At 44.7% G+C, this 14,268-nt stretch overlaps 1 protein-coding gene and 1 pseudogene across 9 annotated transcripts in view; one reads left to right on the top strand and one right to left on the bottom strand.

Moving 5' to 3' along the window:
- LOC138916657 (liprin-alpha-1-like) overlaps window positions 1–2,367 on the top strand; it is a 102,171-nt gene extending 99,804 nt beyond the window's left edge. For 7 of the 9 annotated variants that reach the window (XR_011423961.1, XR_011423960.1, XR_011423958.1 and 4 more), the window contains 2 exons: window positions 3–70; window positions 986–2,367. Coding sequence is in view for 6 of the 9 variants with exons in the window: in XM_070229714.1 (XP_070085815.1) it covers window positions 3–61 (59 nt within the window). In the remaining 3 variants the exon portion in view is untranslated. Of the gene's footprint in view, window positions 1–2 lie in introns of all 9 variants that reach the window. The other 2 variants (XM_070229723.1, XM_070229716.1) reach the window with 2 other exon arrangements.
- A 6,030-nt stretch (window positions 2,368–8,397) lies between these two features.
- Window positions 8,398–9,329, bottom strand: LOC138916659 (olfactory receptor 4D11-like; annotated as a pseudogene).
- Window positions 9,330–14,268: the final 4,939 nt, after the last annotated feature.

The raw sequence follows: 14,268 nt of genomic DNA, 5'->3' as shown, positions 1-14,268 counted from the left end.
AGGCAGCGTGTCGGGAGCGCAGAGGCTGGACGCCGCCACGGTCAGGACTTACTCCTGCTGAAGCCCCGTGGTGAGTAGAGGGCTCCGCGTGCCCGGAGGCCGCAGAGGCGGCCGGGTGACCGCACGGGGGCGCTGCCTGGCCCGGAGAGCCCGTTTCCGTTCCTGCAGGCCTTTAGGAACACGCATGCAAGCCCGGCTGCACCCGTTACGTGGTTCTGGTGTTCTGTATGCTCACAGTTGGTCACAGAGGGGTTCGTGTATCCTCATTTGTTAAGGAAAAAAGTGTATTTGCATTTTTTCCTTAAAACTGAAAGTGCTGGACTCTTTTCAGTATCTGCTAATGTCTTTTGGGGGTGGGGAGGCAGGAGAGCAGCGCGTGGCAGGAGCTCACCGGCTCAGCTCTTGGCTGGCGACCACCCGTGGTTGAGAGCGCCCGGCACGGCGGCTCTCCGCCTTGACCCTGGCATCCGCGCTGGTGTCGCTCCCAGGTCAGCGGCGCCCACTGGCTTTCTTAGAAATACACGGTCTTGAATGAGCCGCACCCCGCACGGCCAGGTTTCCTGGGGCCATGCTGTCGTGCGACCCTGAGGGCCTGGCGGGTGGTTTTAAACACACAGCTGCGTTGCCATCGCAGGGGTGCAGTTACGAGCAGCCCGCTCGCGCTGAAGGGGTGACGTGGGGCTGGGAGCCCAGCCCCTGCTCGTGGCGCCAGGGCCGGGGGCTCTGTTCCGCTCTCCACTTTTCACGTCTCCGCCAGAAGGTTTGATTGGTTTCCTAATCTTTTTAATTGGTAACTTTTAGACATACGCCAAAAGGAAGTCAGCAAGGAATTTTCTCATTGATACGCGTACTCCTTGACGTTTCATCTCAGTTCTCAAGCAGCTACAGCGCAAGGGGCAGGGAGGCAGGGCTGGGCCTCAGGACGCAGGTGCGCGCCGGGCGGCCCGTCCTGAGGCTGATTGTCCTGTTTGTGCTTCCTTTCCAGTTTACCCACACTACTTCTACAGATGACCGTGCAGCGCTCGGGACCAGGCGAAGACGGCCTTTCAGAATTCAGTGGATCTGCAATCTGTTGATACTTGTTATATGGACCCTAAGATATTTTATTACAGAGTTTTTAATTAGTGAAAAATTCACGAATACCATAGAGAAAATATTTTAGAATTTAATGTTTCTTATATTTATGTAAACATGACTTCATTTATATAGTTAGTTACTTTTTCATGTATATCCAGGTTATAAATATCCTTTCAAATCGATTCTGTTCTTCTATCTAATTTTAGTCTTTCAAACGAATGTACTGTAATGCTTGTATGTATAAATCCTATGAAAAGATACAGGGCTTTTGTAAATTATGCATTTATTGTAATTATCATTAATTTTTTAATAATAATCGGCGAGAGAGAAGAGGATTTTACTGCATTTGCATTTGTAAGATCATCATGACATGGTGCGCGTTATCCTGACAAATGTGACCAGCTCTACAACAATCATTTTGAAACAAGCAGACTTAATTTCAAGCAATTGCGTTTTAATGACTGACCTTACTCTACTTTTTCTAGCAAGAAATGCTTTATTCTGCAGCGTGAACAGACTGAAAGTACCTGGTGTTAAATATGAGCTTCTGATAAAATTTGGGCTGAAGGGGCCGTCAGAACTGTGAGCATCTCTGGTGGCTCTCAGTAGCTTGCAGAGCTCGTCCCTGGAGACCCGCACGGCTTGTCCTCAGCGCCCGGCACGAGCCCCAGCCGGGAGCACTTCTCTCGGCCGCAGGAAGGGCTGGGGGGCTCTCCGGGCTCTGCCCCGAAGGGCGGACGCGGGCCCCCGCCCCGCTGCTCTTTGAGGACCAAGCAGGAAGCACCGCGCTCCACAGGGACGCCCGTGCCGGAAGAGGAAGGCGCGGGCTCCCTGAAACCAGGAAACCACGCAGTGTGACTCTACTAAAGGCCTTATTTTTTCTTATGTAAATCATCTTTTTACATTTGTTTGTAAACATGTTGAAAGGAGGGACCTATTGGTACATTTTTAGCTTTTGGCGATATAGCCGTTTTGGACTGTCTAAGTAGCAGATGTAACTTTTCCTTTTTAAATGGCACATTAAAGAGCCAGCAGGAAATGTGTTCCCACCACGGTGCATTATTTATTATACAGCTCATTTTGTCGGTGGACGGTTTACATTCGGTTTCTGCTTTTAACTTCCTTGTACGATTCATTCGTTGTTACATTCTGTTTTCTGTTAATCTTTTGTGAACCTCCTGATTATGTAACAAAGTATGTACAGTCTCCTTTTGAACTATTTTTATCACAGTATTATTTATTGCTTTCTTTCAATAAAGTACTGAGGCGTTTTCCACTGCCAATAAAGGATACTGAGAATAAGCTGTCATTCTGTGACAAATCGGCCGCAGCTGGCTCATCTCCGGCTCCAGGCTGATTCAGTGGCGGCAGTGTGGTCGAGTGGACTTTCTTGGGTAGAAATCAGTTGACAGAATGAAAAAGCTGGGGATGGAAGCACAGGATGGGGGCGTCCCCGCCAGGAAGCCCAGGGGCTTCCCGCCTCGGCCCCCGAGGCCCAGACCCTCTCTCGCTGAGACCTGGGGGACCAGGCCCGGGCAGCCTGGCGCTCAGAGGCACCGCAGGCCACAGGGAGGCGCGGAGGCGCGTCAGTCCATGCGCGCACTGGGGCCCTGCTCTCCTGCTGCTCCCGCCCTGGGCTGTGTCCTTCCGGTTCCCAGGGAGCCTGGTCTCGGAGCGCTCAGACGGAGTCCTGAGTCATGAAGCAGTCCGGCGCGAGAGGGGAGGGACGCGCCGACGGGCCCGGGCAGGCAGGCAGGCAGGACGCGCCCGGCTGCAGGGCGGCAAGGCGCGGCGCTCGTGGCTGGCAGCGCCAGGCCCAGGGCACCCGATGCCTCAGCCCCTAGGTGCTGTCACCCGCCCTCCCCCCACCGCAGTATTGTCATCAGGTCTGGGGGTGCGCGATGCCCAGGCCGACCCCATGCCTCGCGCTGTGTTGGGTGGGCGCTGCTGACTGTCGCCTCGGTTTTCCTTTTCCTGTTCTGCTGTCCTTCCAGGGCTGACGGCCGCCTCTCCTGAGTGACGTGTTTTCTTTATTCGGGTGAATACATTCCAGCTGGTGTCCGTCAGGGCACAGCGATCCGGTGGTTTGGTGTTCTCTTGAGAGCCTGTGCTGGCTGGTTTTCCAGTTTTGTTGGGGGCAGCCTTTTCTTGGCATTTCCTCGTTCTTGGGTTCACTTAAGCGTGAGACTCAAAAGCACATAGCGCTTCCCTGCTTTTTCACCCACCAGTCCGTTTGCCTGACCAAAGCCGGGCAAGCCTTGGGTAGCCTGAAGCTTCTGGAAGCAGACCAGGTCATCATTGACTCTTTAAGTTGCAGGTGTTTGATTAAAACTTCATTCGGTGGTTCCGTTTACGCCTTTAACAAAAGGTCAGCTCAGAACGACCCAGAGCGCACAGGCCGGTGTTGCAGTAGCTCTGCTGTGCTAGGCGCACTCTGCTGTGCTAGGCACACTCTCAGCCACGCCTCCCGGGTCTGCTCGCCCCACACGCAGTGTCCCAGGGCTCGCCCGCAGTCGGCGGGGATGGGAGCCATTCGCAAGCCAGGTGTGGCCACACTGAAGACTCTCTGGACCCTTCCCACCGCTAGAACTCTGTCGAGCCTCCTTTAGCCTCATAATTGCTGCCCTTAAGTTTCTCTTTTCAAGTCTCACATCATGCACTTTAAGGTAATTGTGGGTTTGGGGTTTTCTTTGCTCTTTTGCTGGCTAAGTCCTGTGCTCATGGGGATGGGCTCCCCAGGGTCTGGGGAGGAGCGTGTCTCCCGTGTATTTCCGGCAGGTGGATAGCGAGGTGGGCGTCCGGGTGCTGTGGCTGCTGTCCTAACCACCGACATGTCATCGAGTGCATTCCCAAATAGCTCAGAGGCTTCTGTTTCTGACATTTCCTTAGCTTAACTCCTCGGTGAGGAGGAGTAGCCAGTGGTTTTGCAACCGTGTGTCCTTGACTCAGTGGGGCACCTTTTGGAGTCCTGTTGTTTGAGGCCAGCACTGCGTGCGCCCCCTCCACCTGGCACACGCCGAGGGCACACCCAGTGCAGGGAGGAGCAGGGCTGGCGTGGAGGATCCATCCTTCGCCTCTTCCCGCTTTCAGTGCTTGTTGGCCTCCTGGGCTGTGAGCCGGGTCTCCCGTCTCTGCCTCTGTCTTCACGTGGCCCCACCCTATGTCTTATCTTCTGTCTCTTACGAGGACACTTGTCACTGGCCCACCTAGGTCATCTGGGATGGTCTCACCTCAAGACGCTTCACTTAGTTACACCTACAAAGACCCCTTTCCCAAATAAACTCACGTTCACAGGATCCTGCGATTTGCACACAGACACATGCTTGTGGGGCCCCCGTTCACCCCATTCCACCTTTCGACATTCTGGAGAAGAGCTGCCCTGCCCGGGAGATACCTGGATGGATAGACCTGGCTCTACCCCAAGGGACCCACCCCCCAGTGGGAACATGGTGAGCCGAGAGAGGGAGCCGTGACGCCCGGGCTCCTACATAACACGTGCTTAATGTGGCCTCTCGATTCCTCCAGTGTGGACTTTGCCTCTTGGCATCTCCTTCTGGGGGATGAGAATTTCAGCTTTCCCGCACCTCCCTTTCTCCTCCCCAGCTCCCAGCAGAGCTGAATCCGTGTTCACTGTTGCCGTGAGGAAGGCTGGAGGTGTTATTCATTGCTGGGCCAAGTGGGTTACTATGATTACTACCGAGGGCACGTGTTGTGTGCCCAGTATTTACAGATGAAATGACCGTGTCTGGGATTTGCTTGACAATAATCTTGGCGGAGGGGTAGGTCAGGATATGGGTCAAACCAAATTGACCGTGTGGGTTGATAGTTGTTGAAGGTGGGTGATGGATTCATGAGGGTTTATCATAGTATTCTCTTTTTGCATTTGTGTGACATTTTCTATAATAATATTTTAATAGTTATTTTAGGGAGACCCTCTGTGTTTTAAACCCTCAGTCTTTAGATGTCTGGAAAAATTGCTTCTTGGTCCTCACTTTGGAATGTAATTTACCCAAGTTTTGAACATTAACTGCAGCCCACCCATTTTACACCACAACTCAGCATGCACACACTACGTTTCATCCATTCTATCGTGACTCCTTTGTGACATTTTGGTGTCTTTGAAGTCAGGATGTGTCTTACAAACGATGGCATCTTAGACTTGATGAACTATGGCGTACAAGAAAACTTCACGTGGGCTGCAGCTTCTCTGCTGCTCCTCCCACTGACAGGTGGGGTCTCATCCCCTGCAGCCTGGCCGGCCTCAGTGACTTGGTTGACCAAATGAATGTGGCAGATGTGTGTTAAAGAAAGTGTGTTAAACCACACCAAGGACTGTGCTGTCTTCCTTCTAACCAAAATTGCTTTGCTTAGGGGGCTGGGAAATAAAGCTTAAATAAAAGGGTAGTGAGGGAAAAATCAAATCTTTGTGGCTACTGTCAGGGCCGCTGTTAGAGACTGAATGGTGTAGATTTATATGTCCAATTTCTGTTGAATGCAATATATTCATTGAGGCTATACAATTATCTTAATCTACATCTCTATGATCCACAGCTCCCTTAGAATCTAGGAAGGTAGCACAGTGACAGCTGTTGATATTCATCAGGTTAATTACTTCAGAATAATTTTATGTTATCGGGTTCACGGGTACCCAGAGATGTTGATCATTGAAATATTCGATTCAGGGAACAATGTAAGAAAGGGTAGTCTGAAAGCTATGTGTGTGTGTCCAGAGCCAGTCAACCTTTCCATGGCTATTAGGAACAGAGCTTAAAAATAATAAAAGCTGATTTAATTGGAACAAATGCAACCCAGCTTTAGATTTTATGTCATCCAGAGTAATGATAATGTTTATGTAATCAGATGTAATTCTTTCTCCTTCTCCTGAAATATTGAATCAGATTGTGTTGTGTGTTTAAACATGGCTTGAGAAAGTCTCAGGGACAGTGATGTGGCAGGAGTTCTTTGGTCCTTGGTCTCCTGGGATTATGCCTCTGAGATACAATCAGTGATTCAGTCCCCATAGATCTTTGGTGCCATCCAATTCTGACATAGTGATGAAACTCTGATTTGAGTGATTCACAAGAGATAGGAAGGACAGAAAAGGACAAATTGGCATGAAATAGACTGTAAGGTGGTTTGTGGCATGCATTTTTCATAGGCAATTTCACATAGAAAAGCTTAGAGACTCGTGACCAGTGCTACCTGAGCAAAGGTAGCAGGACCTTATGAACGGTGACTTGACAAATGTGAGTTATTCTTAGAATTTTCATGTTAGGGGAAGTAGGTCAATATGGTAAACATTTAGAATTTATAGACCAGGTGACAAGAAATGGCAATGAACCAGTTAGTTAATCAATGCTTATAGTGCCATTCCAGATCCAAAGTGGGACATAAGTAAAGTTTGTCCTCAACGCTCAGTATCCTTTGGCTAACTCTACTTGGGCTCTTCTCTGTCCTGGGTGATCTGACTTCTTGTTCTGATCCCTTATCCCTGCCAGAAAAGCCAAGGGTTTATATTTGATCCATTACTTTCTTTTAATATGAAACTATCCAATGCATTATGTCAACAGCTTCAGGATGACTTTTTAAGCTATAAAAATAACCAGCAAAGCTATAGTCATGTTTTAATGACAGAAAGCTAGGAATTTGTTTTTTTCCTAGATTGACACCTGAGCTAAAACTGTTGCCATATTTTTTTTTTGTTCTTCTCCCCAAAGCCCCCCAGTACACAGTTGTAGGTTCTAGTTGTGAGTGCCTCTGGTTGTGAAATGTGGGACTCCGCCTCACCATGGCCTGACGAGTGATGCCACGTCTGCATCCAGGATCTGAACCAGTTAATCCCTGGGCTGCTGAAGCAGAGCACACGAACTTAACCACTTGGCCATGGCGCTGGCCCAAGAAAGCTGGAAATTTTAAGATGAAAAATGCTTTGAATTCAATGTATATTCCTATGTTTTGCTACCCCATCAGTTTTTTCCAATAATGAGGAGTAGTGGCCCTGTAGTAGGAGAGTGTAACAGATCATTGGGGGTTGGGGTTAGGGTTCAGGTCAGAATGTGCATAATGTAGAGCAATTTGGATGGTATTAATAATGATATTTGCCTTTCACTGAGAATTTACTATCTGCCAGGCATTGTATGTTTCACATATACCATCTCATTTTAACCCTGACAACAACTCCATGAGATGGATATTATAAGTACCTTTTTATAAGTGACATATGACCTGTGAAGACATGAAATAATTTGCTCAAGATCACACAGTTGAGGGATGGCAGAGATAGGATTTGGACCCAAGGCCGTATGACTCTGAGGTTAGAGCATTCAGCTATAATGGTTTACTTTTACCATGCTTTCCCAGACAAAAACACTACCTTTTACTTCTTCACAAACACCAACAAATTGAAGACTGGATTGTTTAGAGTTTTATCTTCTTTAACCCTTCCTCTCTCTCTCTCAGGAAGTGGGAAGTGAAAAGAGTGTAAATTCTCAATGGAGAACCCAGTCTGAGATTGGCCCTGGTAAGGCTGGACTAGAAGATCAGTTCTTGAATAATGAGAATGGCTTGCTCGTTGTGTAGGATTTCTGAGGTTCTGCCTTTGTCTAAACTTATCACAAGAATGTGAATCTGGCACGTGCAGTTCTGCATAAGATAAATCCCTGTAGGCCATTATGGGAAGTCTTTCAAAGCTTCTTCGTTCCTTACAGGAATCCAGGAGGACAACAATTGTGTGCCTTTGAGGTTCTCAAGAGGTCACAAGCCCATGTGGTGTTCAACTAAGCAAAAAAAAGTCTTAATCTGTGATGGGCCATTTGTCCCCATATACGGGTGCTGCATTTGCAGTGATCATGAAATCTTTCTAGAACAGGATTACAGTTTGGCATAGACAGGTCCAGTAATGTAATACATTACATCCAAATGGTTTAAGAGCAATCAATTGGGTATCTGAAGACTTATCTCTGTGATTAAGTGGATATGAGTTCTTGAGCAAATCACTCCAACTCTAGGCTTCTGTGTACTTACCTCTGGAAAAGGAGTTGGATTTAATCAATCTCTTCACCTGTGATGTAGTTGTCCTGACACATTGTTACTTTGTTCTTTGAATGGAAATACATCAATCAGCTCAATCCTGTAGCACTAGTTACTTTATGCTTACCAGAAGCTAGGGTTACCAGCAACCTATTAACTTACTAGAAAAATAAATTGTTACCTAGTACGTGTAGTTGGTTTATTGATAATATATTTGAGTATATAAATAGGACTCTGTGGGAAAAATGATGAAAGGAGTCCTTGGTGATGAAGAGGTTGGAAACTCTTATTCTATTCCACCACAGAAGGCATGAGTCTTCTCTTCAGTCTCTTCATGGCTGACTTCATTTCTTGGTTCCTCAGAGTGTAGATCAAGGGGTTCATCAGAGGGGAGATGACAGTGAAGGTGACAGAGATGGCTTTACCTGTGGGGAGGGCAGTGAAGGGCCGGGCATAGACATAGATGCAGGGCACAAAGTGCAGGGTCACCACCGTGATGTGTGAGGTGCAGGTGGAGATGGCTTTCCTCCTGCCCTCCCCTGCCTGAGACCTCAGCATCATTAGGATGACTGTGTAGGACACAAGCAGGAAGATAAACCACAGGGTACTCACTAAGCCATTGTTGGAAATCATCAGGAGCTCAAGTGCAGAGGTGTCTGTACAGGCGAGTTTGAGGACATGGGGGACATCACAGTAGAAGCTGTCAAGAACATTGGGTCCACAGAAAGGGAGGGGCAGCAATAGGGAAATTTGCATGATGGAGTGGACAAAGCCCCCCACCCAGGAAGCCAAAATGAGGGCAGTGCATCGCCCCCTACTCATGATGGTGACATAATGCAGGGGCTTGGAGATGGCTATGTAGCGATCAAATGCCATCACAGAGAGAGAGAAAATATCCGCTCCACCGAGGAGGTGGAAGAAGAACGTTTGTGTCATGCAGCTAGTATAGGATATGGTCTTTATCTTTGACAGAAGGTCTACCAGGATCTTTGGAGCGGTGATGGAGGAGAAGCAGATGTCAAGGATGGCTAGATTGCGGAGCAGGAAGTACATGGGGGTGTGAAGGCGAGGCTCACAGGTCACAGTGACCATGATGAGGAGGTTTCCCAGCAGAGTTGTCATGTACACAAAACACAGAAAAAGAAATAAGACCAAACTGAGATCTTGGGACTAAGTCCTAGAAATATAAATTCTTTTACCCTGGTGCCATTTCCCAACTCCATTGAATCATGTTTCTTCTTCTTTGTGTAGCTTGGAAAAAATTAAAAGTGTTATTTCAGAAAGGGTTTACTCCCCCTTAATAGATTCAGGTTTACAGTTGGGTATTAGGTCGGAAGACTAGTGAGGCATTATCACCACATGAAGACTCTTTCCAAGGTTATTGTTAACACATCCTACATGCCATCTTATTCCATAAGCATGCAGTTAATTATTGTTTTCTTCTGTAAATTATATGTATTTTAGAAAATGCATAAAAGTAATGTTCTCAGAATAGAAGTTGTAAGTATCCAAGATAAAAAGGTGAATAGTAAATAATCAGAAAGGGAATATTTTGGCACAAGGGATACAAAAATGGATGCAGTTTGGTGTGTAAATAAGACAATGCCTATTTGGTACAACTGGGGTCCTTTGAGGTTTTACACAAATGTGGGTTTTTTTCCAGACTGGGTGCTCCATTTAAATGCTTTAAGAACTCCTATCTGCAAAATGATTGTCTTTGGACTGAATTTCACAGAAGCACTCCTCCCGTTTTTAGGTCACAGATTTAATGCTATGAAAAATCAGATAATTTTAAAGCTGTAAAATTCTTCTTTATCATTCTATTTTTCCTTAAGGGGATTTATTTGTTTCTTTCTTTAATATACTTTAGGTACCAAAACCCCTGGATGTTGAATAACTCCTCAGCTATGAAAGAAAAGTGGTAACTCAGAGCTTCTCTTCTGTTCACTGGTCAAATTTCTTTCCTAAAAGCTATTTTTTTTTTATTGCGCTATCATTGACATACGATAGACTCATGTGTTTGACGTGTACACTTTGATAAGTTCTGACATACGCATATACCCATGCAATCATCAATATGTTTAAGATAGTTAATTAATATGTCTTAATATATATTAAGATATAATAAGATATAAGTTAATTAATATATGTATCACTCCAAAAGTGTCCTTGTGACTCTGTAATATGTCCCCTCTGCCCCCTTTCTTCAGGCAACCACTGATCTGCATTCTGTCACTATCCATTAGTTTGCATTTTCTAAAATTTTCTATAAATGGAATCCTAAAAAGTGTACATTCTCTTTTTGTCTGGCTTGTTTCACTTACAAAATACATCCACGTTTTGTGTGTACCAATATTTTGTTCCCTTTTATTGTACGGATGTGCCACATTTTGTTTATCAATTCACTTGTTGATGAACATTTGGGTTGTTTCTAGTTTTTGGCTATTACACATAAAGCTGCTATGAATATTCTTGTATAGGTCTTCATGTAGATACATGTTTCCATTTCTCTTAGGTAAGTACCTAGGAATGGAACGGCTGCAACTCTTAAAATTCAATAAGAAAACCAACCACCCAATTAAAAAAAAGGGACAAATGGTTTGAACAGATACTTCAACGAGAAGATATAGGTTTAGCAATTAAGCATATGAAAAGATGCTCAATGTCATTTATCAGTGGGGAAATGTAAATGAAAGCTATAGTGAGATAACAGTGCACATTTATTAAAATGGCTAAAATAAGAGAGAAGGGGTTAATATCCAAAATATACAAAGAACTCAAACATCTCAACAACATAAAATCAACAACCCAATTTAAAAATGGGCAAAAGATCTGAACAGAGATTTCTCCAAAGAAGACATACAGATGGCCAACAGGCGCGTGAAAGGACGTTCAACATCATTAGCTATCAGGGAAATGCAAATTAAAATTACAATGAGATATCCCCTCTCTCCGGTCAGAATGCCTATAATTAACAAGACAGGAAACAAGTGTTGGAGAGGATGTGGAGAGAAGGGAACCCTCGTACACTGCTGGTGGGAGTGCAAACTGGTGCAGCCACTGTGGAAAGCAACATGGAGCATCCTCAGAAAATTAAGAATAGATCTACCGTATGATCCAGCTATCCCACTGCTGGGTATTTATCCAAAGATCTTGAAAAAACAAATGCATAAAGATACATGCACCCCTGTGTTCATTGTAGCATTATTCACAATAGCCAAGACTTGCAAGCAACCTAGGTGCCCATCAAGGGAAGAATGGATAAAGAAGATGTGGTGTATATTCATAATGGAATACTACTCAGCCATAAGAAATGATGCAATCCGGCCATTTGTGACAACATGGATGAACCTTGAGGTTATTATGCTGAGTGGAATAAGTCAGAGGGAGAAAGTCAGATACCGTATGATCTCACTCATAAGTAGAAGATAAAAACAACGACAAACAAACACATAGCAACAGAGATTGGATTGGTGGTTACCACAGAGGAAGAGGGGAGAGGGGAGGGTAAAAGGGATGATTTAGGCTCACATGTGTGGTGATGGATTATGATTAGTTTTTGGGTGGTGAACATGATGTAATCTACACAGTCTTCGAAATATGTTACGATGTACATCTGAAAGCTATATAATGTTATGATCCAGTGTTACTGCAATAAAAAAAAGAAGATTGACATATCAGAGTTGACAAAAATGTAGAGGAACTGTAACTCTGGTGGGAATGTGCAATGATGCAGCCACTTTTTATTATTATTATTATTTTTTATTGAGTCATGGATAGGTTACAATCTTGTGAAATTTCAATTGTACATTAATGTTTGTCAGTCATGTTGAGAGACCAGAGAAGTCAAGTGCTGGTCTCTGCAGTGAGAGCCATCTGGGCTCAAGTCCTGGCTTTGTCCCTGTGTGACTTGGGTAAGTGAGAGACCTCATGGAGTCTCCACTTCATCTGTGGAATGGGGATTATAGTAATACCCACCTCACAGGGAAGTTATCAGGATTAGGTGAATTAACATACATAGAGTCTCAACATACATGACTGGTTATCTGTTATGATTAGTACTATGTTGGGTAACCTTAACATGGGAGGCTCATCAGGAAATGGAGTGTGTTGAACCAAATAGTAGCTGAGCTATCAATTCTGACTAGTTAAAGTGGGGAAATAATCACCAGAAAACACCAACTCAATATAGTTACTAAAGATATTGAGGAGGTCTTACCTACTTATGATATCCTTCCACAGGGACTATGGAATTGTAAATAGTAGACTATGGTCTACACAGAAGGGTAGAAGGTACAGTACCTCAGACCCCGAGTCAGTACTGTTTGTCAGAGAGGAATAGGTCCTACATTCACAAGATACTTTTGGTAATTCAGACAACATCCTCTGCCTTCTGCTCCATGTTTCTGCTATTTTTACTCCATCTATTTAACAAATATTGATAGAAAGTTGGCAGAGTTCTAGGTTATTTGAGAGAAATGAATATAATCCAAAACCAGTGGAGAAAGAACTGAAATTTAATAATATGACATTGATGGGGACCGTCTAAAGACAGATGAGGTGTGTGTGAGAAAAGGGTGATTTCTCTCCAAGAGGCTCAGAGGAAGCTGCATGGAGGAGGTGACATTTCTGTTTGGGGCACATGGGAGTGGAGAGAATGGGAGATCTGGCTTTAGGGGACCAGTTGAATATATAACAGTTGCTGATGAGTGGGAAGTTTGGCTGGAAAGAAGGGATCCAAATATGTAGGCACGGAAAGACATGCAAAAGAAAATCGTTGTTACAAAATTTTTATTTTTTGATAAATCTAAGGGAGGGTATGTAGGTGTTCACTGTATTATTCTTTCAACTTTTTTGAAATATTTTATTTTCTTTCTAGTTTTGAATTTAGAAAAACCTCTGTAGATTTCAGTTTCAAGAGATCCATCTATAGGAAGTAAGCCTGAGAAAAATCTCTTGTTTGTGCAATTCAAAGGATCCTGGAAAAAAAGAGCTTCCTCTGCCTACTTCCAAACTAAACTCATTTCTATGACTCTCCTTTCACAATATCTTCTTTGTTCATATTTCTTAGCTGTGCTGTCTGCCACTGATAGTTCACCCTGGAATGCAGCATCTTGTGTATATATTTCATTATTTTTAGTCAAAGTGTATTTATGAATCTTACAATTCCATCTAGATTTCATTTTTTCTCACTCTTCTCTTCTCACACTTATTCATCGACACCCAGACACCATAGTCATTCACACTCATGTAGAGTTATGTGTCTTACCTAAAATTTCCAACCTCCTTCTCAAACATCTTGAATAATGTTCACACGAACCTTGGGAGTCATTCAGCTTCAGGAAATTTTGTTAAATACCCCTCTGAAGGCCAGTGATTTCAGTGGCTTCCTGTCTATCTTTACGTGGAAAAAGGCAGACTCAGGGAATAATATTTCCTTGGCTCTTCCACACTGATTCACAGTGTTCCATCATATGTACCAATTTGTCAATCCCAGAACTAGTGTGAGAATTATCAGAGGGCATATAATTGGATGTGGCTGTGGAAAAATTCTACTGATGGAGAGGTGGTTTCAGTGGGAGTAATCAAGATGTGACTCAGGCACATGTCCTTAGGAACACACTTTTTGTGTAGGATCTAAAAGTTTTTAGCAGTGACAAAGATTCTCCCCTTGACCAAACTCTACTCAGACTCCCCTGAACTTTTCAACTAGGCCTCCACTTTGAGACCTCCATGCTTGTCTCTGCATTGTCCAATTTTAGCAAGAATTCTGCTAATTCAGTTTAGCCAAAATCCCCCAACCTCCATGTTGATCACCCTCAGTATCTTATCAGGTTCCTCACCATTCTCCATCCCCCAAGTGATATTTGATCACCCTGGCCTGCCTTCAGCAAGAATCCTGTTAGGTCAGCTTACCAGAATTCTACCTTACCTCTTAGTAGATTTTCTATTGGGACATAAATGCCTATTCTTAGGGATTCTGCACAACTTCCTTAGCAGTTTCACCCACGTAGGGTAATTCCTGAAGTGTGACACACATGTATTGGAAGGAGCCATTGGACCTGAAAGGATTATGTAGACGAGAGTGAAGAAGCTCTCAATGGGCAGATGAAGAAAGTGGGTGATGGAGTTCTCACAGGACACACATGTCACCAGGAAATC

This window comes from Equus caballus, chromosome 12 (assembly GCF_041296265.1).
Source record: "Equus caballus isolate H_3958 breed thoroughbred chromosome 12, TB-T2T, whole genome shotgun sequence".
Taxonomy (NCBI): Eukaryota; Metazoa; Chordata; class Mammalia; order Perissodactyla; family Equidae; genus Equus; species Equus caballus.
The sequence above is the reverse complement of the archived record's forward strand: the minus strand, read 5'-3'. Positions and strand labels throughout refer to the sequence as shown.